This window comes from Pelmatolapia mariae, linkage group LG8 (assembly GCF_036321145.2).
Source record: "Pelmatolapia mariae isolate MD_Pm_ZW linkage group LG8, Pm_UMD_F_2, whole genome shotgun sequence".
In the NCBI taxonomy this organism is placed as follows: Eukaryota; Metazoa; Chordata; class Actinopteri; order Cichliformes; family Cichlidae; genus Pelmatolapia; species Pelmatolapia mariae.
The window spans coordinates 8,760,985-8,785,336 of NC_086234.1; the positions used below are offsets into that span (position 1 = coordinate 8,760,985).

The following is a 24,352-nucleotide window of genomic DNA, read 5'->3' on the forward strand; positions in this document are numbered from 1 at the left end:
TTTGCCACCTTCAGCTTTCTTGACAATAACCTATAGAGCCTCTATGAGTTTTAATTGAGGTGAGTTACCTGGCCAATCAAGCCAAGTAATATCATGGCCAGAAAACTCTTTAGTAGCAGCTTTGTTATTGTGGGCAGATGCAAAGTCCTGCTGGAAAAAGAAAATGGCACTTGTCTTGTTTTGGGAAATAAAGACATAGATACATTTTTATATCATTCACCAGTATATGCTTGGCTGGGTTATATTAAGTGTAATATTCAATATATGGTAATAAGTCTATAAAACAAGATCTTTGGGGTTCATGCGGCACACAAACGCTTTTAAAATTCGGCAAAACTGGGCTCCTGTATCAATATTCGATTCGCTTTTCGTCTTGGCCCTTGGTAGTTGCCGTAGTGTCATATAAAGGCGTTATCAACCGGAAGTCCCGCCCCTTTTTCATCCCCTCTCTGGCCGACTGAGTAAGTTCATGTTGCACCACAAATATAATGACAATTTTAATCATCATCCATCCTCTTTGTCAGCAACAATTATAACTCAACTTTTGCTAAATTATAATTATTTCATTCCGTTGGTAGAAGATTAGATAGAAATTTTATTTTTAGTACATTGATTATCGTCTGTATAGCTAACTCGATCTCTCTCTTCCGCAGCGTCCAGTCCGCTGACACGGCAGCATGGTAAGGATTGAATCTAATTTTAATCTATTAGTTGCTTATTATTTGTGCTTAATAAGGTTATATGTCATGTATACGTGTATGTTGTTACTTAAAATCCGTTTGCTGTTCAGTTAATGGTCGGTAGTTGTTGTAAAAGTAGCTAGCACTAGCTATTAGCATTAGCAAAATGCCGCTCAGGGGCTAAGCTGGGCCACCCGGCTGCAGTTTGTTGAGGAATGACACATGAGTCAATACCTATAGGAAATTGGTTTTTTTATTTGTTATTTTAATTAGAACTGAATGGCTTGAAAGTAGCTAAATGCACTGAAATCATGGCTGCGCCTTTTCTACAGTACTACAGCTCTGACTTAGCCACAGGGTGCCTGACAATTAGCAATATCCTACCCTACCTACCAAAAGAGTTTTTAGCTCACAGCAAGAAGTCCAAACATCTCAGGCTGATGTGCCCGAGATGCATTCACACTCTTGCGAGAATAATGATGGACCAAGTGCTAGGTTTCGACTCTATAACGGGAACCTCAGTTCCACCGGTCCACTAACACTCGCTAGCGATTCATTATCAGCATGTGAAGTTTGATGCTCTGACTGATCATTTCTGCTCTGTTTATTTATAGCCTCGCAAGATAGAAGAAATCAAAGATTTCCTGCTGACAGCCAGGAGGAAGGATGCCAAGTGTAAGATGCACACAGACGTAATATTTTAATGTTTAAAAACTAGAAATGTTAAGCTTCTTGGCACAGAATGTGTGGGTGACAGCTTGCCACAGACGGCTCTGTGCGAACATTGTAAATTGAAATGCACTTTTGTAAGTCTGCTGAAGGTGTTGAAAAACAAGTTTAAACCTCTAGAAACATAATGTTGCTTTTTGGGGGGGTTCTCGTTCCTATATTTACCTCTAAATTAAAGTGCTCATCAATTAGATTTTGGTCTTCCCCCAAAGCAAAATCACCAGGCCTGTGATAAATATTTAATTGTGGTGAAATTTATTTAAAATGTTTAGTAATTGGCAGGCTTGTTGCAGTTATTCAGTGTTGTCTTAAGTTATTTAAATACAGACCATTCATAGTTGTATATGTAGTCATCTCCCACAAGCCAGTTTTTGAGGCATGAAAAAACTTGTTCTGAACACTGTTTTTTTTAGCATATCCAGTAGAAGAAAGCATTAAACTAAAGCTCCTCTCACCTATTATTGTTAGTTTGACTTGAGAAATAATTATCTGTTTGAGTTGACTTTTGAAGAGAGTTGTCGCTAACACAGCTTTGTCTGTCCTCCTTTAGCCGTAAAGATCAAGAAGAACAAGGACAATGTTAAGTTCAAGGTGCGCTGCAGCAGGTACCTGTACACCCTGGTCATCACAGACAAGGAGAAGGCTGAGAAGCTCAAACAGTCCCTACCCCCAGGTGAGTAATAAGAGAGGTGGCATGTAAAGTGAACACAGCTGTCTGGCAAATGTACTCTTGATTTTTATCAAGTAGATTTAAGGGCTTTGAATTAAAATGACTCAAACAGACTAAATCTTTTATTGCACTGATTTAAAGATATGTGCACATATACTACTCTGTACAGTTTTGGACAACCTTTGGGTTGAAGATTTTTAATGCTGCTGGATCCCTTTAAGTTAACTTACTTATTGAGACATTATGGTTCAGTTATTGTTAATGGTTTGTTTCTTTTGGCTGCAGTCACAGTGTGCCCTTTTAAAAGTATGCAGTGTTAAAGAATAAACCATTTTTTAAGAACATTCATAAAAATACAGTTAAGCTTTTTGATATTCTGGGACTTTAGTGCTTTTATTGGCCCACAGTAATTGTCTGCTTCATCATATTTGGAAGCAACCGTATAAAATGTAGTTAATTGCATTAACAAATGTCTGGAATCTTTAGCATTTAAAATATCTGTGTGCACATGTATTAATGATATCTGGTTATCGTGGAAAATGACCTGAACTTTTCAGTGTGTAAAGCACAGCTGCAGATTCTCTGTTTACAATGTGTAGAACAGAAGGTTCTGATACTTAAGTGCCCCAAATTGTGAGCAGGGTGCAATACTGCAAAGAAATAGTCTGATAACAAAGAGAACGAAAGAAATTGATTGCTACAGCAGAGCTTTCCCAACTTATGTTGTGTTCCTTTGCTCTGTCTGGTTGGTTTTCAGATGTTTTCATATTTGATTGCAGCCTGTCTAGACATTGCAGTTAGTGCCTAATAGTCTGTGTATGGTGGAATTGCACCATAAAACCTGTAGCTAAGACGTTTGCCTAATAATGGCAGAGGAGCCATTTTTAGACAAATGAATTCATTTTAAAATTAATAATATCTATTTTCTGCTGCATATCAGGGTTTAGGTTAGTTTTTTTGAAGAATTATTTCTTTAAAAACTGTAATACTTTGATTAAGCTAGCATTTTATCCTCTGCTCTGCTTTTCTGTAACACGTCATGCTTTAGCTGTTAGGACAAACTGGTATTGAAACGCAAGCTCTTAAAAAAACAAAAAAAACAAACCTGAATTACATTCTAATCGCCACAGAAACTTTCATGCTCTTCAAAGAGCAGATCCACATTAACTGGTTCTTTGCAGTTTGCTCTCACTCGTGTTGGTGGCAGTCTGCAGTCTTCTTAATACTGCCGGTATGATAATTGTTAATAACTTACCCTGTAAAGGTCACGTGTGACACCTGGTGTAAGTGGAGGAATTTTGATGAAAATATAAATACTCCTTACTACTTTGTGTGATGCCTCAAATGTATTTTCCCACTTTGTGTTTTTAAAGATTGTTTAACAAGTGTGTATCTGAATATTTCTAATCTTTTGTCTTTCGTTCTCTACAGGTCTGGCTGTGAAGGAGCTGAAGTAAATCCGTGATGTACAGATAATTGTAATAAAAAACTGGGGGGAAAAAATCACTTTGACTTCTGTGTTTTGTTGTGTTGTTATACCATAATCCACAAGTGTGACATGGACATTGGAGCATTTGATCTGAAATGAGGAGCAATGACTTTATAGCACAATTTGGGGGGAAATAATAAAATGCATCCTTTGTAGATGTTGATTGTTTTCTTCAGCTTCATCTTTGTAGAGGTTTTCACTGACTGCTTGGTTACAATGTCTGCATCAACATATAGCCACACTTTTTTTTTATTTCTTTTATTTTTGTTTAAGGCTAAAAGAAAATTAAATCAATGAGAGGTGAAATTTGAGGGGGTGGGGACTAATAAGTGTTTTCCCAGAAAATGTAAACTTCTAAATTTTAAGGGCTATAAAATTAATTTTGGAAACATTTAAAGTGATAAAGTCATATAACCAGCACAGTCAGCTATTTGACAGCTGGGCTGAATCTGGTTCAGTTTCACTTAGTTTAATTACAGCAAAGTTTTATAAGTAAATATAAGTAATCTGCTCATGAATACAGCAAATATTATTTTAGCATCTAAATTTGCTGCATCTGTAGCTGAAGTACACCAGAAAATACAAATATACAAAATGTTAATATAAGCCACTTTAAAAATAACCCACCAGCTGCTCTCACGGGCTGCATGTTGTGTAATTGGCTTAATTGAACACTAGGTGGCACCGCTGTTGCTTATTTACCAGAGAATAAAGGGGCCGTTAATTAAAAAAAAGAAAAATCGATGTAGCTGATGTTACAATACACTGACATTGTGTATTTAATTAATTAGTTGTACTTATGTGCTACCAGACTAATGTTCCGAAACCATTTACGAAAGCGAATGTGCGCGCCCCCTCACCCCCTGGTGTCCTGCGCCTACTATAAGTGCGCGTTCACGCTGCTGACTGTGTTGTCTGCTGTTTGTGTGGAGCAGCTGTCGGTCGGATAGTATCTGTGGGTCCACAGGAACGGAAACATGGACGCAGAGTGATTATTGGTCTTTCTCTGGAAAAATCCTAACCGGATCTCACTTTGCAATCACACTTTTACCTTTGCAGGACTTTCCCCACCTCTCATGTGTGGTCGAGTGTGTTTCCACAACCGAGCATGCTTTTATCGTTGCCTTTGTTTAATGTGCGACTTGATTAAAATATCCGGCAGCGGAAGAAACTGCCTGCTTTACTACTGAGAGGCTAATTTAGGCTGAAGCCTAACTTTTTCTCCGGGCAGTGATGTCTTCGGATCGTGTGGATTACATTGCGCCGTGGTGGACTTACTGGCTACACAATTTTCCTCATATCAATCTGAGGTTTCAGCCCATTGATAAGACCTTCCAGCCTGAAGATGAGAACTACCAGCAGGTCAGTGGAGAGGGATATGGGACATATGGCTCTTTACCAGAAGCCTAGTTATAGACGCTTAAAAACTGGGGCATAATATGTCTCTAGGTTTCTGGAATGACACTTAATAAAGAGTTTATAATACTATTTTAACACATTGTCCCAAAACCAACCCACAGTATGATCAATTTGTCTGATATTGCTGTTGTTTCACTAGAATCAGTTGTGGTCTGTTTGCTATCACTATCCCCTCTGCTACCCTCAAGAGTCACACTGCATTGTATTATTGATGACAAAAGTGGGCCATAATGTCCCTGTACGTAACCTAGTCAGCTCCAGTGAAATCACACTGAAGCATCTTTACTTTGCCATTGACATGAGAACCAACTCAAAATGCTGTTTATGTATTGTAATTGCAGTCATCGTTCTGAAAGCAGCAATTGCTCTTCAGCAAACACACTAACAAAGCATCATCATCATTACTTCAGAAAACCTTAGAAAGAGAAAATGCAGCACAGGACATCTCCCAAACACTGCTTGGATCTACTGTTGCAGCTTTTAAAATGAGCTAATCTTTTATCTGTGTGTGCTGGAGAGACAGAGAGAGGAAGCACACTTGTGGGATAATGCTGGCATAGATCACCCATGGGAGTCAAAGTGATTCCCACCCAACTCCAGAGGTGGTGACAGGACCATTTCACACAGCACTGAAGAGGGTTGGGATCAACTTTTGGATGACTAATGACCTGCTTGTGAACACATGTCATGTTCCATGAATGTTTCATTATTTAACTGTTGAATTTTTCAAGGTTACAGTTCTGCCTCTGTCAGTGCAAGTAGTCATCCTGAGAAGTGATGGCATTTAAGTTCATCGCTGCAGCATCCTAGCACACTGGTCTCCAGAGTGAGTTCAGGTGTCTGAGACAGTCAGAGCCTTATAATGATTTTCAAGCGTTTAATTTCAGCAGTGAAATAAGGCAAGTGGGAGTCATTATCACATAGTCACCATTAGTGAATCGCAAATGGGTGCATTCTTTCATAAGCCAATACTAGTCACGCCAGATTTAATGTGGCTATGATTCATATTTCCTTCTTATTTCTGTGTTAACACATGATCACAAGTTTCCTGGAATTTAAAGGAGGATTTTAGTCATAGCACCTCTTCAGTTGGGGGTGATCAAAAACAGAGATAGAAGGGGAAAAAAAGTCTTACTTATTCTAAGTGGGGACAATAAGAGCAAGGTTATTTTTCCACCTTGTGATGTTTTTGGTGGGTGCTTCATTCACTTGTTTCACCCCACTGATGATGAAATTCCCATCCCTCAGACCCAAGGGGGACCCCCTCTGTACTATAACTATAACGCTGACATTGTCAACAGTTACCTATCAGCACAGATAGGAAGCAACTTAGGGTCCCTCCTTTTCTGTTGGAAAAGTATCAAGAGAAGAATCAAGCCTAAAAAAACTCTCTTCATGATGTGTTGAGTCCCTGTGCTTGAGCCTTTCAGGACTTTAACAATAGAAAAGGAGAGACCACATATTCACTGATACCATTGCATTCATTTTGGTTTTGATGCATTCTGTCTTTGCAAGATATAGAGTATATTTTTTCACTCATGTTGAGGAAGACTCCAAATGAGGCAAAGAGAGGCAGATTGCCTTTTTTCCTCATGCTGCCCTGTGCCGCCCTCGGTTGCATTGTGGAAATACAGCCGGAGCGACGGGGTGCAGGAAGAGAAGGTGGTGAGTCTCAGCAGGTGAAAAGCAATTCCCACTGAGAATACTGTCAGCCACAGGCAGTCAGTCAGTCTGGGGTAGGAAATCCCCACCACTGCATCCATCAACCTTACTTGTTCTGTGCGAATCTTCTTTCTCCCACCACACTCTATCTGACTAAACCATGCTCCTGCTTTCTATTGTCGAGGCTTTAATGGTCTCAGCATGTAAAACAATGTACTGTAAAGCACCACAGCAAATGACGCAATTTCAGGCACATGCCAGGCTACTTAGGGCATTATATTCCTTTTCCTTTATGAACTGTTGAGCTTCATTCAGATCACCACCCCCTGTTTTGCCTGAATTAGAAGCCGTGTTCATGTGCTGTGCATGTAATCAATTAATGAGTTACTGAGAATAACACTGATAACATGGATCTTGGGTGTCCTGAATAGTCGCCAAGCTGTGAATTATGCTTATAGTATTTAGGAAGAGTGTTAAGGTTGCTAGTGAAGTATAATGTATTAACATGGTCAGTATTAACACAGTAAAAGCTGTGAATTAACTTATAGTGTCCTGTTTTATAAAACTACAGTACGCTGTGATATCTGGGGTGATTTAGTGCAGTTGATACTTTTACAGCATTTAACAGTTTAATGGGATAAAAATTACACTTTAATTGAGTTATGTGGTGGTGAGTTGATTCTTTTGTTAACGAGTTGCTGAGTTGACATTTTCTGTTGTAGATGGGGTAGCATTGAGCAGCTGAGCCATGCTTCTTAAAGCAGACCACATGCTTTGTCAGAGGATTTGTAATTGGTTAGTTGTACTGTGGGCAATCCTGGTGAAGTCCCGTTCTGGCTTCGGGCCAGGGAATGTGAAGGGATGTGAGGCGATGCTATATTTCATTGTTCTTTATCTGCATCTGCATGTGTGTGTGTGTGTGTGTGTGTGGTAGGAATCTACTACTGCTGTTGTCAGTAAAGGAATGTCTGTAAGCTGAATCATCTGCCTGGAGTGCCTCTAATTTCTGTCTTCTGACCTTAATCAAGCTATTCTTTTTTATTTTACTGAGATATTTTGGAAAATCTCATCTAGTGCTGCAGAGTTGAGGGTTGAGTAAGCTTGAAAACTATGCAGAGGATCCGTTGAGTGACTGCTTTAAAGGTAAAAGTGTTTAAACCTTGCTCCCAGGGCCTACTTTCAGACCTGCACTCAGTTGGTCAATTACTGCATGGAGTGGGCGTGATTGTTGAACTGTTTTTTTTCTTCTCGTCAGTCCAGCTAGCATTCATTTTAAGCATGCTGACCTCGTGAGCAACTGACATCCATCACTTATGTTTGTTTTGGGCACGCACATGCTTGAGAGACAAACTGCTGATCTGCTCAGCAATTTGCTCAGTCTTTCTCAGCCAGTGTCTGATGTAGAAAATGGATTTCTCTGCTCTTCCTGTCCCGAGGCCTGGGGGATATAAAGAGGGCAAAAAACTGAAAAGGCTTACCCAAAAGTAGGACAGAGTTGGAGGCCTAATTTTTTTTGTTCCTGTATTTTTGAATGTATGTGTGTGTGTGTGTTGAGCCAGACGTTATGTGTAGGTCAGAAGGTCCTAGTCTATCTGACTTCTCCTTTCTTTTCTCCATTTCCTGCTTTGTGAATCAAACATAAACATATTTATGCCAAATAAATTACTGGTACAGATCACATGGATCACTGGATCACATGCTCCAGTCATCCCACCAATGTGCTCTCCTCCCTTTTAAGCAGCCAGAGTCACTAAAACTAATTTGCTATTAAGTCTCTCATTAACAAAATGATAGAGTGTAATACTAAAATAAGACTTTCAGAACAATAGTCATTTGTGCTTCTGTTTACTTGAAGTTTTTAATATATATGTTTAGGTAGTCCTACATTTGCACTGGCACTTACTGTGCTGTGCAAAAATCTTGAGCCAAGGTGGAAGTGTATTTTTAATGTTCTGCTGACAATGTGGGAGTGTAATTGTGCATTACTGGCTAGAGCAGCCAACTGGGAGACAGAACTCTCTTATTATGCAAATTAAAATAAAACAACAAACAAATAAAATGTAGGCAGATTAGTTACTGTACAGTATACAGCTCTGCGCAAAAGTCTTGAGCCATTCGTAATTTCTTTATATTTTGCGAGTAGAATGGGGAATAGGTGCAGTGATTTGTTGAAACATATGCCAACGTGTGGAAATACAGAATATAAGACAAAAATAGAGTTTGTACAATTCTATGACAGTGGATATTTCGTAGGATCACATTTATTCTTCACCACAATCTGACAATCTTACAAGCTTTAATTAGTCTTCAGGAATAGTTCTCAAGGATTCTTTAAAGACATTTAAAGCTCTTCTTGGGTTTTTGGCTGCCTCTTGTTCTGTTCTCTGTCAAGATGATCCCACACTGCTTCGATGATGTTGAAGTCTGGGCTCTGAGGAGGCCAATCCATGACTGATAGAGTTCTAATGTGTGATTTTCTGCCCAGATATGCTTTTACTGCTCTGGCAGTGTGTTTGTCATGGTGAAGAATGAAGCTGTTAACATTCAGATACTTTCCAGATGGTATTGCATGGTGGATCAAAATCTGATCAGGATTGTAGTACTCGCATTTCATGACTTTCAGGTGCTGTTCATCTTCAGCTAATTCAGCTCATTGTTGCTGTTGTTGGTGCAAAAATACTTTTCATGCCAGTCAAACTATTATCTTTGACATTTGTTGTAGATTCAACTAAAGAAATTGAAACAATTTTTTGTAGCAGGCTGCTTGTAACAGTGTGTAGAAACATTTATAATTGGTTGGTTGCTAAGTTGCCTGTTATATTTAGACACAGCATTGGTTCTTCCCCGGAGTTTGGTGTGTTTTTATGCTTAAGTGATTCATAGATCTGAGTTAAGATCAGTTTTAGCACACAAACAAACAACAATGATAATAATAATTCCTCTGAAGATGGTCAGGTACAAGAACTGGACTGAGAATCTGTGATAAACCAGCCAAAGAAAACTGTCCAAAGAAAAACTTTGAAAGACCTTCAGGAAACAAGGAGAACTATTGCTCAAGACGACTTTAAAACATTACAAGACATTCTGGCTCCTTGGAAGAAAAATATAAAGAAATGAGGGGTGGTTCAAGGCGTTTGCGTAGTACTGTACATCAAAAGAAAAGCAGATGTTTGGCTGATTACCGAAGTAATTAACTCAGGCATTACTTGAACCAATTTTGAGTTGGTCATGAGACTCTGGGAAGACACAGGCAGCATGTTCGTGTTTTTTTGTGAAAATTAAATATTTTCCTCTTATCAGCTGTTCAGTAACAGTAATTACTGTGAAGAATGTGGATTTATGCTCGTGTACGCTCAGTCAAGCACAGAAATGTGTTGAAAAATGTATGCAGCCCCTGCAGGAAATCTGTCATGTTCTTTACTGTTGACAGTTAGATACTAGTCTCATGTGGTGTTATGCCTGTTATGGTACAAAGAGTTCAGGGAAGCTTTTGTATTTTAGGGTAGATGTTTGTCTTCTTTGCTCTTGTTCTAAACATTTACACAATTAAGGATGGTTAAAAAACTTTTGTCTGTTTCCTGCACAGAAAAATAGACTTTTTTTCTCTTTTTGTCTGAGACAAATTGACACGTCCCGTAAAGCCCACCTCAGACAGTCTTCTGTTGAAGGCTTTTATCATATTGCTCAGAGTGATATGGGGTAAAGACCTAGGCACATACACAGCGTTCATTTATGGTCACAAACAAGAACTTTTAATACATCCCATTTCTCTGCATCAGTGGCTTTTCTTACAGATCGCGTCTGAAAAATGATGCTTGGTTTTTCAGACTTTCCAGGTGTTTTTTGTCACCTTTGCTATTTCTGTTGTCATTCATCAGCATTTCCTTCACCTCACCATCTTTATTCATTGACATAAAACCTCCCAGTTTAAATAAATGCGCTGCGTGTCAGAGCCGCTAATCATAAAGACCGAGAAACTTATGTGCAGTCTTTGTGGATAAAATATGTATTTTTTATCATTTTCTCCAAGTCATATACTTCAGTTTGAAAGTGCTGCAGCTGCATTTCCCATTAAAGTACAGCCATTACATTCTCATTATACTGCTAGATTTATGAATATTTCTAATTTATAGTTAAAAAATGATTTGATTGCATTTTTACGTGAGCCCTCTTCACACGATGTTGTTTCAAGCAGCTACTTTCCTGATTTGCAGCTGATTTTACAGCTAAACGCTTATATGGCACTGTTGTGTTAACTGGGTTTAGTGCGTGTGATCGAAAATGAAAAATTATGCGTTTCAAGAGCTGAAAATCCATTATCTGTTCAGCTATCGCAGTCACTCTGATTGCACTGGAAATTTACCAACTCCTTTTGCCGCCTCCTCAAAAAATCAATCTTAAATCTGTCGTTCTTAATTCCCATGCTCCTTGTCTTATCTCAGCCTCTCCCCGTTTGCCTGAATGATTGTGTAACCTTATTGTTAAAGCAGTGATTCACCTCAGCTCAGTCTCTCTGGTAGGTTGTCTTTTTTTGCTACACAGCCATCTATGTATGTATTCCTCGTTAGTGACATGCATAGACAAAGAGAAAAGAACTTACACTGTCCCCTCTGGGTTTCCAGAAGGTCATTAACCCCAAACTGTCTCCATGCTGCTTGAAGCTAGTGATTAGCATCACCTGATTGACTATATGGTATGGCTTAGGTCTGCACTAATAAGGTAATATTCAAGCCCTCATGCTGATCTAACCACGATTAAACAGGATATGACAGCAGCGGATGACCAACCGTGCTGCTGTAAACTTGGTTTTCTTTGTATTTCCTTAGTGTTATAATTTTAGTTAGTGATATACAACACAGGAAACCTTCAGCAGGTCGCATCAAAAGCCGTACAGCTTTGGCCGTACACCAAAGCTGTATGAATTGGGAGACGTGGATTCACATAGCCACATTCCTCTCATGTCGCTCTTCCATGTAAGCTGGTGGGGGGGTTGGGTTTCCTTTGTTGTGATGGTGTGGAATCAAAATCATGACCCCTGACTTCCCCGAGGAAACAGTTTGGCTTTGGGTTCAGAGAGGAAATAAACATAACGCGCTTTGCTTCACTCCAAAGATGTCCCGGTCAGGATGGCAGTGTTTATTAAAGAAGCATTTACTAGAAAAATATTCACAACGGTTTCTTTTTAAAGAAAAAACAGAAACGGTGAAATTAAACGGATTGGAAAAAACTTTAGACACCATCAGTTTATGGTAGTAAGACAGCACAATATAGATATACATCAATACAGCTTTTTTTTTATAATAATACGTTTCTGTGGGGTACTTTATTGCAATATAGTAGACCTACCATTGATATTAGTTTCACCATAACAATGGTGCAAAATACCACCTAAGTAGCGACAGCTAATAATCAAGTTATCAAGAGCCGTGGAGTGGATAAAAACCTCTGTCATTTTTTCTTGCTTCTCCAGTATTTGCTTCAAAGTTGCTTCCTCTCACTGCAGGCATTAGAAAACTGGTTGAATGTAGAACTGCAGTGGGTCTTTGGTTTTAATTGTTTGTGTTAGCCATACTAGTGTCAATACTTCCCTAACATAGTGTAATAGATTTGAAACAATGGTTTAACAACAGAACCCCCCCCCCCCCCCCCCCCCCCCCCCCCCCCCCCCGCTTCTCATACTTATCCCATGGGTCACCTTGCTGGGACTTAATAGCATCCCGGCTGTGAACATGGGCAGGCTCAGCTGAATGCACTGAGCTGGAAAGGGCCCTTGTCTCCGGGGCATCCAAGTACGTATCGGAGTGGAACAGGCAGAAGCAAGGAGGAAGACAGTGAGTTGGACCATTCATTGATCTTTGGGTGGGGGACTTTGCTTCTTTGCCATATCAGCTTGCATTTCTTAAGGCACTTGGCTGCCTCAGTTCAATCTGGTATGGTGGTCTTGAGTCATAGAAAAAGTGAGGTGCTATGTCATGCAGAATGGTAAATGTAGTAAAGAAAGAAATGATGGGGAAAAATTTGCCATAGGGCTGTCATTATAAAAGGTAAATTTTACTAATTGTGAGGAGTACTAAAAGTACGTTTGTTAAGTTTAAGTTCAATAAAAAAAACTTGATGACATGAATCTAAAGATGTGGGATTTAAGCTTTTTACAAAGTTGCTGTTGTGTTGTTTTGTAGGAGAGAAGGATCCAGCCCTTGTGGAGTTTTGGGGTGTAGAAGGGAAAGGTAGTGAAACATTAAAAGAATAAGTGAAAGAGAAAGCTCTTTTCTGGTGACATTCAACAGCAGCTACTGTTGCCCACCAAGCTTTGAATTTCAAAGTGAAGCTTTTTCTTTTTAAATGTCTTCTTTTTTCACTAACTGACCTGACACCTATTTAACCCCTATCACGCTGAAGTAATGTCACTGCCCATTCAGGCCACTGTCGAATTCAGTGTATTGCAAAGCGATGTGCACAGCGCCTGGAGGCCTTCCCAACCTACGCACAGCTGTCTGCCACCTGCTGTGGAGCTCCAGTGCTTGCAGAAGACACTTCACGTCGCTTAGCGTTGCATTTAGAGCTCCTCTAAGTTTGTGGAATTCCTCTGTTAAATGACTTAGGGCTGCTTAGCAGATGCACTTTAACAGATGGAGGTGCTTTCCATTTCTATGTATTAATTATGTGTATTAAAAATTCATTTTTAATGGGAGCTCAGTAAAAGGCACATATAACACTTAGGGAGTTGTGAGTTTACATCTGTGTTGACATAGCACGACCTCTATGTGCTCTGTTTCTTGTCTGTCTTTGTTATGCTCCAGCAAAGCGGCAGAGAGTGCTCATCAAGGACACTGAATATTTGGAAAGATGTTCTCTAGTAAATCAGAGTCCTTCCAGTGAAATTAAGTTGAGCTGACTGTGAAGCTGTAAATGCAGACTTCCGCATCCCTGCATTAAACCTCCCACAGTCCCTCTCTTGGATTGAGACCGAAGCACCGTGAACATGCTCCGGAGCGGCATAGAATCCACTCAGTATTGATTTATGCATCCTTCGAGTCGTAAGTGCATTCAGAGGGTTATTTTCAGTATTTCATATTATCTGACGTTAGAAAGCAATAACACCATTCTGTCTTGGCCAGCTGTCTTTAAGTCTGTTTGTTATATTTCTCACATGGCTTTGCGATAGGTCATTAGAGCATCACTGTCCGTTTATCTCACTGTCCCATCTGTGCTGGCTTTCATCATACCTTTGATGGTGCTCGGGGGAGAATAAATGACTCAGCCAGTGCCCTTTGGGTCATTTCTACCCCCGGGTTATTACTGCTTCATTATACTTCTCCCTTTGTCCTCCATTTGAACAAGAACGTGTGTCTAAGCCTTTGTTTATTATTTATTCTCTGTTATGGGCCATTTTGTTGATTGTAATTGTAGTGCGGTTAAATTGCAAACCATTCTTTCTAAAGTTGTTCTCAATATGCTGTTCGGCCATGTTCTAGTTTTTTTTAGTGGGTTCTTATAAAAGAATAATGATGAACTCATTTTTTTAGAGTCTGATTAACAAATGAATTACTGCTTACAAATTCAGTATATAGATGTTCAAAGACAGATCTAATAGGCTTTACTTGCCGTCTAATTTGCATTGGATATGCTACAGGCAGTTTAAAGTTCATACAGGGGCCACATCGGAATATCTGAGTAACAAATAGTTCAAAAGTTCAATTAAAAATAATCTGCCCATATTAACTGTGTGTTAAGTGTATTACCCTGCAGTTTGTATAGTCGTCGTTCTTTGGGGCAGATTCTTTTTTTGGCATTCAACAATGATATCTTGTACTGGATTTTGGGAAAATCACATTATTATGCAACATTCCTGCCTCAAGGCAAGGCCATCTACAATGGGATTGTAATGGGAGAGAAACTGGGCCGAGCAGTGAGTAACAGAGTGTGTTTGAGGTAGCCGTGAGGATGAGGTATCTCTGTCGGCTGTCTCCCCTGTTATGAATTCACGCACATGGAAACACACACTTTGTCAGGCAGCCTTTGCCTGCACCACCTCTCTTTGTCTCTATTTTGTTCTTTTTCTCATCTGCACCCTCACTCTTTTCATTACCACAACAATTCCTCCGTCATTCTGTCATCCTCTTTTTATGCAACCCCCCCCAACCCCAACCCCCTCACCCATGCTATGCAGTTCTCCGGGACTGCCTTTACGCTCAGCTAGATCTTCCTTTCTTTCCTGTGCCGTTGCCTCCGGCCTCGTGCTCACCCCACCCCCGTGTCTATAGGGACAATTGGGAGGAAACAAAAGAGAGCGGACAGCACGGCCTCTTGAGTTTACAGTGAGCAAGTAAGGAGAAGGGTGTTAACATATTGAGTCTGCTTTTATGGCGAACTACTCAAACCTAATTTAGGTAGCAGTTAAGTGGTCGGAGCTGCCAATTTGAATTTACCAAAGAGTGAATGTGTGCACACTCTGGTCAGTAAAAGATAAATGGTGTTTTTAAACTTAATGGAAGGTTGGAGTACTTGGGGATGATGGTTCCGGGATGGGGTTTGCGGTGTGGTTATGTGTGTCTTTGTGCGTCCTGCTACTGAATGGATGCTACATAATTTAGAAGCTATTATTTTTGCACCCTACTACTGAGAAGAAAGAACAGTAGAGGAAATGACAGACAGTGTTGTCTCAGCTATAACTGCTTTAAAAGCAATACATTTATGAGTTCCGTTTTAAGTCCTATATATTTTTTGACTTTGTTGTCAACAAAAACATAATCGCTTGTGCTCCTCTCATTCTGTCACTTTCTCTGCTTCTTCTGCATTGCCTGCCTGCATAGGAATCACAAGACAGAGGCATGGCAATTTAACCAAGCCTGTCACATGCTGCTTAATTCAAATAGGCTGATAATTCGCCCTTTCACTCGTCTTCCCTCCCTGCTGCAAGGGCAACAACTAACCTGCATGTTACCATGACGATAAGAGGGGCCCGGTGGCCTAGTGTTTGTTCGTTCAGCGGGAGTTTCCCCCTTTTCTCTCCTCTGTTGAAAAATCCAAAGCTGTCTCCCACCCATCCCCCTCTGTTCATATTTTCCACCTGCGCCCCCACATCTCCATCTCATTTACTGTGTTCACCTCAATTACACCCAGTTTATGCCAGCTCTCATCATTCAAAAACTCCACCCTGCTTTAAGATGTCGCTCTCACTCCAGCTCTCTTTGTCTCACCTTGGTGAGCGCTCGCATCCATCTGTCTGAGCACAGCAATTAACACATATACAACACCATCTGCGAAATTGCAAAGTGCTAAATTTTCATTTAAAGAACTTCTTTATATGTAGCATTTTCTTCTATTGCCTTTTATTTTTGGTCAAAGTGTGAAAGCATTGTGGCATAGCCTAAAATAGGAAGCCTCACCTTACTCTCTTGGTTCCCTTTAATGCCATGTGGACTGATTTTATGTGAAGGACTCACTCATTTGCAGTGAAAATGCAAAGTATTTAACATTTATGCTAGCTCCCGAGTGTCTTGTCTCAGTGCTGCTCTTCTGCTCGAGCCAACGTTAACAGAGTCACTGGCTCCCACACCATCACAAACTTGATGTATTATAGGAAAAAAAGTTTTTTTTTATATAAATATAAATAATTTGTGCTAGTGAGAACTTTTTTTCAAGGAGGCTAGCAGATGTTAGCTTGCAAACAGCTGGCAGCCATGTCTGCTAGCTAGAATTTTTCTGACAGGTAAGCAGGTAACACTCGGTAACATTTACTGCTAGAAAGTAAATGCACTTTTTACAGTACTAATCATGAGAGGGGTTGTGAGCTTCTTGCTGTAAGCCATGCAACCATTTTCCCCTTCTTTCATCTGGTTCCCTTAGGGTTCACTACAGTAGATCATTTGCTTCAGTCTGAACCTATCTCTTGCCTCCTCCTCATTTACACCAAACCCTCCTTCACTACACCCATGAATCCATTTTGTGGTCTCTTTCCATCCTGCCTGGCAGATCTATATTCAAATTTTTTTTGTCCTGTATATCCACTATTCCCAAACTGCTCACCCTGAGCTGTCCCTCTGGCATACTAATTTATAATCCTGTCCCTCTGGATCACTCCCACTGAAAATATTAACATATTTAATTCTGCCACCTCCAGCTCGACCTCCTGTCTTCAAATAACATATAATCGCAGGTCTCTCTACCATCTTGTAAACCTTCCTTTTCACTCCTGCTGCTATGCTTGTTACAATCACCCCTGACACTCATCCTGACCCACTGCCTGCACCCTTTTCTTACCTCTCTTGTGCACTGTCCATTGCTTCAAATGATTTACCCAGGGTATTTAAATTTGTCCACCTTCACTGCCTCTGCTCCTTGCATCTTTACTGTTACCCATATTTCCCTCTTATTGACATGTATTCTACATGCCATGCAACTACAGACAGTGTAAAAATCGACATAGCTATAATGATGTCACCCACGGGTTTTGAAGCCCGATTAGTGTTTCTGCTGTCACAATCTTGGTTTCAAAAAACAGATGTGACAAGGAAGGGCTGGTCTGACTTTGCTTATTAGCTAAAAACTTCAGTTCAATTCAATTTTATTTATACAGCGCCAAAACACAACAACAGTCGCCTCAAGGCACTTTATATTGTAAGATAGACCCTACAATAATACATACAGAGAAAAAACCCAACAATCATATGACCCCCTATGAGCAAGCATTTTGGTGACAGTGGGAAGGAAAAACTCCCTTTTAACTGGAAGAAACCTCCGGCAGAACCAGGCTCAGATTACAAGTATGATTCAGTGCAGAGAGGTCTATTAACACATGTTGAGTGAAAAAGGTGACTGAAATGGAAATCCAGCCCCAACTATATGCTTTAGGAAAAAAACAAAAACAAGAAAAACAACTTGTGATTGGCTGTGTGCAGTAAAACCATTTTAAAATGTGATATAACCATTTTTTTGTCAACATTGCCCAAATTTAGAGACCGAGCCCATAAACTCAGTAGGTATGTTTTTACAGAGGTTCAGATAGAAAGCCATTTTCCCATAGACGTCTGTAGTCTATGGGAAAAATCTGGAACCCCAGCTATTGCCATCTGGTGGCAGGTTTAAGTCACTTCAGTGTTGGCATAATTTAGAAGCTATATTCATGCTTAGACTTTCTACACACACACAATAGGTATCTGCAGTACTATCTTTACCATGTTCAAGTCACCTTTTAGTCAAGACTGGTGCTTTTAAATTCTCAACAGCTGTATAAATGGTGGAATAATGACGGCAATGCAAGCTGTTTAATGATGTTTCTTGTGTAACATCATCCACACATTACATGCAACTATAAGTGACTGGGCCAATCTGTTAGTGCCCAAAGCAGTTGTTAGCAGGTTATTGATTCAGCACTGTATACCTATTTGTGGCCAATTTCAACTTGCAAGTTGCAGCAACTGCCAGCAAACATTCAAGAAGGGTCATTAACTGAATCTTTGGCCATTAATTTCACAGCTGCTGCCATCAAACTCCAGCAACCACTCTCTGAGCAGTTGGGGAATAGGTATTTTTCCCTTGTAGCCGGTGGTTTCTAGATGGTTGCCAACTGGTTTCTAGGCCTGTGTAACTCGGGCCTTATTCACGTGATGTGACAGCAAAACCTGAACAGAAGTTCATGGAAAACGAGCTGTTTGCTGTCTTTTTCGGTGATCTCCGTAAACATGATTATCATGACTTCCTGCGCTGAGTTCCTAGTTTGAGGTCTAACATGAAGTTTGTTTTGGGAATTATGGTCACTGTTAGAGCTGGAAAGGAGGATTCTCCAGGATATGGGCACTGGCTAAGGATTTGGGAGTTACAAGTTATTAGCCAATGAGCATCCAGTATCCTCGGCCTCACATCAGATTTCAAAACACCAAGATGTTGAGTGTGACAATGCTTTGCTCAAGGCTTCATTAATGGGACACTGTTGGTAGTTCCATCTTTTAATCTTTTTGTTTTTATAGAGATGATTCATGAAAAAAATGTAAGCACCTCAACAGGACCAGTAGAAACAAATAGAGTTTTTAGTGGGAAGGGAGTAAAAGTTATAAAAGATTTGTTGTGCAAAAAGAGCAAACATATAAATGCTTTTATCCAAAGGTACCTTGCAGTTATGAGGACTTTCAAATAAAGTGTAAACGATATATTCCTGCAAACTCTTCCGTCGCTGAATTTTAATCCCACCACTTCACTTGCAGGACACATGACATCACAGGCGAGAGAACAGATGGCTCAGCACTGAAAAGATTTCAGGAAAACTAAAAAGGAAGAGTAAAGGGGGTGGAAAGGAGGGGACCGAGCTCGAATAAACCCATCTGCTCACAGATGGATGCAGATTTCATTTGGGCCTGTTATGACAGTCTTGTTGCTATTTTTGTCACCGCTCTCCATCTTTCGCAGAAGGTGGGATGGGGGCTAAAAGGAGGGGTTGAGAGGGAGAGGAGTGTACCCAGAGATGTATGAGGAGGTGTCTTGTCTGCTTTCCAGTTGGATTCAGGATCCCAGAATGCAGCTGGCCTTGTTACCATGGCTGATGCAGGCATATTTATTATTGTTTATGTGTGTTATTACCACACAAATCACAATAAGGGCTGACAGCAAAGCTGGAAACTGGTTATTTGTATGGGAAGTTAGCACAATTTAGCAGGCAGTTAAATCCAGCAAACTGTACTGATATAAGGGTTGCTCTGTATACAGTATATTTCTTCTGTTATTTAAATTTTACTGATACTTAAAAAGCAATAGTTTAATTACAGTGGGCACTTAAAGCAGTTCAAGTTACTTTTTCCACTACTTCACAACTTAAGTGTTAACGTCTTCCTCACTAGTAATTATCCAGTAATATAATTCAGTGTGCCAACATTTTGCATTTGATGCTTGAAAAACATTTTAAATCACAAGAACTTTTAGAGGAAAAAAATGTGGTAAAACATGTGAAAATGTAATTATACTCAATGTCACTTGTGTGCAGTTTAATATACAGACTGTAAATTACTTTGCATTTTAGTACTTTGTAGTAAAATGGTATAGACCTCTGGTTTTTCTTACTGCTGTGTGGATGTTACAGCACGGTGCTTATAAAATAATAAGTTTACTTGCAATGACACAAGGCGTTTGATTTATTTCCTCCTGTTCTCACCCTCTGTAGTCACTCATATTCCTGGGCTGTGTGGCGGCGGCAGGGCTTGGCCTCAACCTTCTGTGTCTGGCCATCTACCTGAGCTGCTTGTGCTGCTGCCGTAAAGAGGAGGAGGAGGAAAGCAAGAAACCTAATTCCTGCTGCGTCACCTGGTCAGCAGTCGCCGCCGGCCTCATCACATGGTGAGAGAATCACGACCCAGACAGCGTGTTATGAATAACCGTGATTACAGTTCGCACACGCTCTCCGCTGCTGTCTGGAGTTCTGTGTTTTCCCATTTTCTTTATTTGTTGTTCTGTATTCCTCATACAGAGCTGTAAGTGCCGTGATGTTTTCACTGCACATTCTCTATTCCCACACTAACTTATTAGTCTGTAGCACGTACTCTGTGTATTTGTCCACTCTGTTTGTCTTTTTGTCTTCCCATTTGTATTCTCCTTGTGTTCGGAGCCTCTCCTTCTGGTCTTCGTAAACACTGTAGTTTTCACGCGTCTCTAGCATTTGTTCATTTCTAGTGATTTCTAGTTTTGAAAATGTTCCAGAGAAAGAGTAAGGATTTGAATTTGTGTTGTTGAAAATGGCTCTTTAGGAAACTATGGTCACTATATTTTGAGGCACAATAAAAATTCATCCAATGCTGAGTTTACTCTGGTATTAACAAAATATCCCACTGGCATTTGTGGCTCTCAAGCACTATACCAGTGTGTTGATGGAAGCTATCCTGATGTGGGCGTATTGTCAATGTTCTGCTGACAATGTGGAAGTGCAATTGTGCATTACTGGCTAGGGCAGCAAGCTGGGAGACAGAGCTTTTCTATTATGCAAATTATAATTAAAAACCAAAAAAAAAACAACCAAAAACCAAAATGTAGGTGGATCGGTTACTGTACAATAAGCAGTACAATGAGCTGCACATCTTTCATTTATATTTTGGTAGGAAAATAGGGGATAGGTGCATTGATTCACTGAAACGTATGCAAACATGGAAATAAAGTCTATAATAGTTTGTATGACTGCTTTTATTCTTCAGCACAGCCTGAACTCTGTTAGGGAAGCTTTCTTTAAGCAGTCTTCATGAATAGTTCTCCAGGCTTCAGACCTTTCAAAGCTCTTCTTTGAATGCATCCTGTCTTTTGTTATATTCTCTCTCAAGATGATACTTCAATAATGTTGATATCCACGTTCTGCTGAGGCCAATCTATGACTGATAGTATCCAACTCTGTGATTTTCTGTCCAAGTAGTGTGTTTGGGATCATTGTCATGTTGAAAAAATGACGTTGAGACTTTCCAAATCGTATTGCATGGTGGATCAAAATCTGACCGTACTTTTCTGTTTTCTTAATTTAATCAATTTTGACAAAATCCTCAACACCACTGGCTCAAATGCAACTCCAAACTATGAGAGAGCTTCCACCATCCTTTACAGATTGCTGCACACAGTCAGTGTTGTACATCTGTCCTGGCCATACTGGTGATTTTGGATTCATCTTTCCCTAAGACTTTTTGCAACTGATTTTCAGTGCAATTTTTTTGGCATACCACAGCCCTTTCTCCCCGTTTCCCGTAAGGATGGCTTCTTGGCAGCCATTCTTCCACTGAGACCATTACTGATCCTCTAGCAAACAAGTAGATGGATCAACTGTAGGCCTACATGCATCTGTCACTTCCTCTGTCAGGTCTTTGGTGGATATTTTCCCATTTCTTAAGGTCAGAAAGGTCATCTTAGAGTTTCAGATACCGATCCTCTGCTGTGGATATTTTTTTTAGAGCTTCTAATTCTTATTTGTGTTCTTCACTTGCCCAATTTCCATACTGAGAAATGCCAAGTTTTAGGCTTTAAAAGCAAGCAAAAAGCAGGTACAAGCAGTGGAATAAAAATGAACGCAAAAGCAGCCAATGCCCAAAGAAAAACTCTGGAAGACTTCCAGAAAGCCCAGAGAACTACAACTCGAGACCAGTGTAAAACATTATGAGAAATTCTGACATTATGAGAAATGTAAAGAAATGAGGGAGGATCAAGGCCTTTACACAATACTTCATGATATACACTGCACATGCAGGCCAAAAGAACATAGAAATATAGTGGGAGAAAAGACAACTATAGTATTTTAAAATTTTATTTCAGTTGTATTGTTAAATTATTTATTGGAAAGAAATGAAGTACATGAAGGTCATTCTACCTATCAAAATCCCTTCTGTGTTTCACTGGGAATATGGCAGGAATATCATACTGTAGAGGTCTTGAAAATGACAACACCAGTCAGTGCAGTTTTAATGACTTCCTAGTTTTCCTGGCTTGCTGAATGACTGAATAGCATTTCCTCTAGCTTGTACAGGCCTAAGTATGAAACTGTACTGCTGCAGACGTAACCTACTTGTTTTGCTTGTTTAAAACTTTTTGTTTATGTCACTGGAAGGATAATGCAACCCAGTGCAATGAATTAGTATTTTTCAGTAGCATAGATTTTGTGTCACCCTCACATTGTGTGAGTGCCAACCCTAAGTATGCCATTTTATGCAAAAATCACGTATTAAATAAACCACTTAAAATTTGAAAATTATATTATTTTGAAGGATAAATGTATTCTTTTTTGTTATCGTTAAGATGATATCAGACGCAGTATTTCCCCTCAGATTTTATAATGGAGCAGCGTTGCAGTTAATGTGATTTGTTTTGGCTGGAGGCTGCTGCATCTCATCAAGTCTGTGGTGAACTGAAAACTTCCCTGATGTAAAGTGACATTAGCTGTGATATATACAATAGATTAATGGCATTAGTGTTATAGCCTTTAGCTGGTATAGGAAGCCTAAAGCAGTTAATTATTTTTGGCAAGATCCAACTTTTCATTCATTAAAGTTTCAGCTTTTGCGACAGACTCGAACACGTGAACTTAGGTAACACAGTCAGCACTTACATCACCACATAGAACCCATCGAATCCCTCAATGAGCTCCGCTGTCCTCGCAAAGTGGATAATTGAATTACTCGACTATCCACAAAGGAGTGGACAGTCAACCATGTGACAACCATGCTCAGTAACTACCTGATTCAGATGTTACCAACCCATCAGTTTTTATCAGTCTCACACACAGATCCCTAATAAGTGGAGTCCTCTACTTTCAGTGTGGCCCTGTAGTTTGTTATTAACCATTATAATCATTCTAATAAACAGAGATCAACACAAATTATGGTGGCTCCAACCAGCAGTACTGAATAAGGTGAAAACTCACTCAGCTGGTTGGTTATCTACTGCCAGTGTCATGTGATTAATTCGTGCTGCATGACTATGTCCAAAACGATTATTATGATCATTTTGATTAATATTGCAATCGTGATTATTTGTCCCAATCATTTGTTAATTTTAGTGACAAAATCTTTTGTTAATGCTATTTCACTCACATTCATATTGCGTTAGATTCCTGTGTTACAGTAAATTAAAATTGGTCCTTCTTATTCACCTTATTTCAGTGGACCTCGTAAAAGAAAGTATAATTAAGAAAAAAAACATGGCCCAAAACGTAAAACAAAATTCAATCAACAGTCCACTTATTTTGCTCTTACATTCCAGTTAATTAAAATGTCTTTGCAGAGAATTAAGTGTATATTTAGCTTATCTAAATGCATCTCCCAGAAGACAAATAAAAAGTATTTCACTGCTTGTAATACCTGCATGATGGATGTGTGAATAAATCTGTGTATCAATGTGATCAGCAGCTCCTTAGCAAAGAATGTGCATCTTTGGTCGAACAGAATGGAACTGCGTTGGTGATTTCACTGTGTTTTTATGAGCTGGATGGATAAGCTGGAGAAGCTGGCTGGGGAGACGGAGGTCTGAGTGTCCTTGCTTAGGATTCTACACCCGCAACCCGGCCCCGGATAAGTGGAAAAAGATGGATAGATGGAAGGATGGATATGAAAAAACAAAAACAAACAAACAAACTGCAGTTTGTGGTTATGTTTTCAGATGGCTGAATAAGTTAAGTTGTGTTGTGTTCCGGAGCAGACACAACTCCACAGCACTCTTTGACTAAGATCTTTTCTTGGTTAACACTTGCCGTAAATTGGAGTTATTTCCAGGGAAAGCATGATGATTCATTTCTGGGAATCCAGATTTTATCATATTTTTAAATGTAATGTCACTGTGTTACAATGTCACCCAGAATAGTCAAGAAAACTTAAAGCTGCATGGTGCAGGAACAGCTGGCATGTGTAGGGAGTGCTTGATTTACCTTGTGTTTTATCGGTGAAGAATTCATTTTCACTATCGCCTGATCATATTAATTTAACTGTGGGAAGCCAGAATCATGGTTAAGTTTATGATATGACTTACTGGGCAGCCCTATGATTAATGATTAACAGTCAGTGAGTGGTATTGTAAAATCTGAAAAGGAGCACAAGTGGGGAAAAAAATTGATTAAGTCTTAAACCCACAGTGGATTTAGTGAAATAGATTAGCAATTGTTTTAATAACTGTGCAAAGATTAAATATGTAGTGAACCTTTATACAAAATATAAGAAAGTTATTGGTAGTGATGAAAATTTTTCACCTTCAGTTCAT

The 24,352-nt window shown here is 39.6% G+C and overlaps 2 protein-coding genes across 5 annotated transcripts in view; both read left to right on the forward strand.

The window, feature by feature from the left end:
• The first annotated feature begins 391 nt into the window (after positions 1-391).
• On the forward strand, positions 392-3,585 carry rpl38 (ribosomal protein L38). Its single transcript, XM_063481939.1, has 5 exons — positions 392-461; positions 654-680; positions 1,295-1,355; positions 1,960-2,082; positions 3,511-3,585. Exons 2-5 carry the CDS (start codon positions 678-680, stop codon positions 3,534-3,536), a joined length of 213 nt encoding a protein of 70 aa, XP_063338009.1. The 5' UTR covers positions 392-461; positions 654-677; the 3' UTR covers positions 3,537-3,585.
• A 902-nt stretch (positions 3,586-4,487) lies between these two features.
• The window catches only part of ttyh2 (tweety family member 2), a 66,267-nt gene continuing 46,402 nt past the window's right edge, over positions 4,488-24,352 (forward strand). For all 4 annotated transcript variants that reach the window (XM_063482697.1, XM_063482698.1, XM_063482699.1 and 1 more), the window contains exons 1-2: positions 4,488-4,930; positions 19,803-19,975. In XM_063482697.1, the coding sequence (XP_063338767.1) occupies positions 4,802-4,930; positions 19,803-19,975 (302 nt within the window). In that variant the 5' untranslated portion in view covers positions 4,488-4,801. The remainder of the gene's footprint in view (positions 4,931-19,802; positions 19,976-24,352) is intronic.

What these genes read in the sequence shown, in the direction of transcription:
- rpl38 (XM_063481939.1), top strand. An exon ending in CAGGAGGAAGGATGCCAAGT is followed by an intron (nt 1,356 to 1,959) that starts GTAAGATGCACA and finishes GTCCTCCTTTAG; the next exon opens with CCGTAAAGATCAAGAAGAAC. An exon ending in CAAACAGTCCCTACCCCCAG is followed by an intron (nt 2,083 to 3,510) that starts GTGAGTAATAAG and finishes CGTTCTCTACAG; the next exon opens with GTCTGGCTGTGAAGGAGCTG.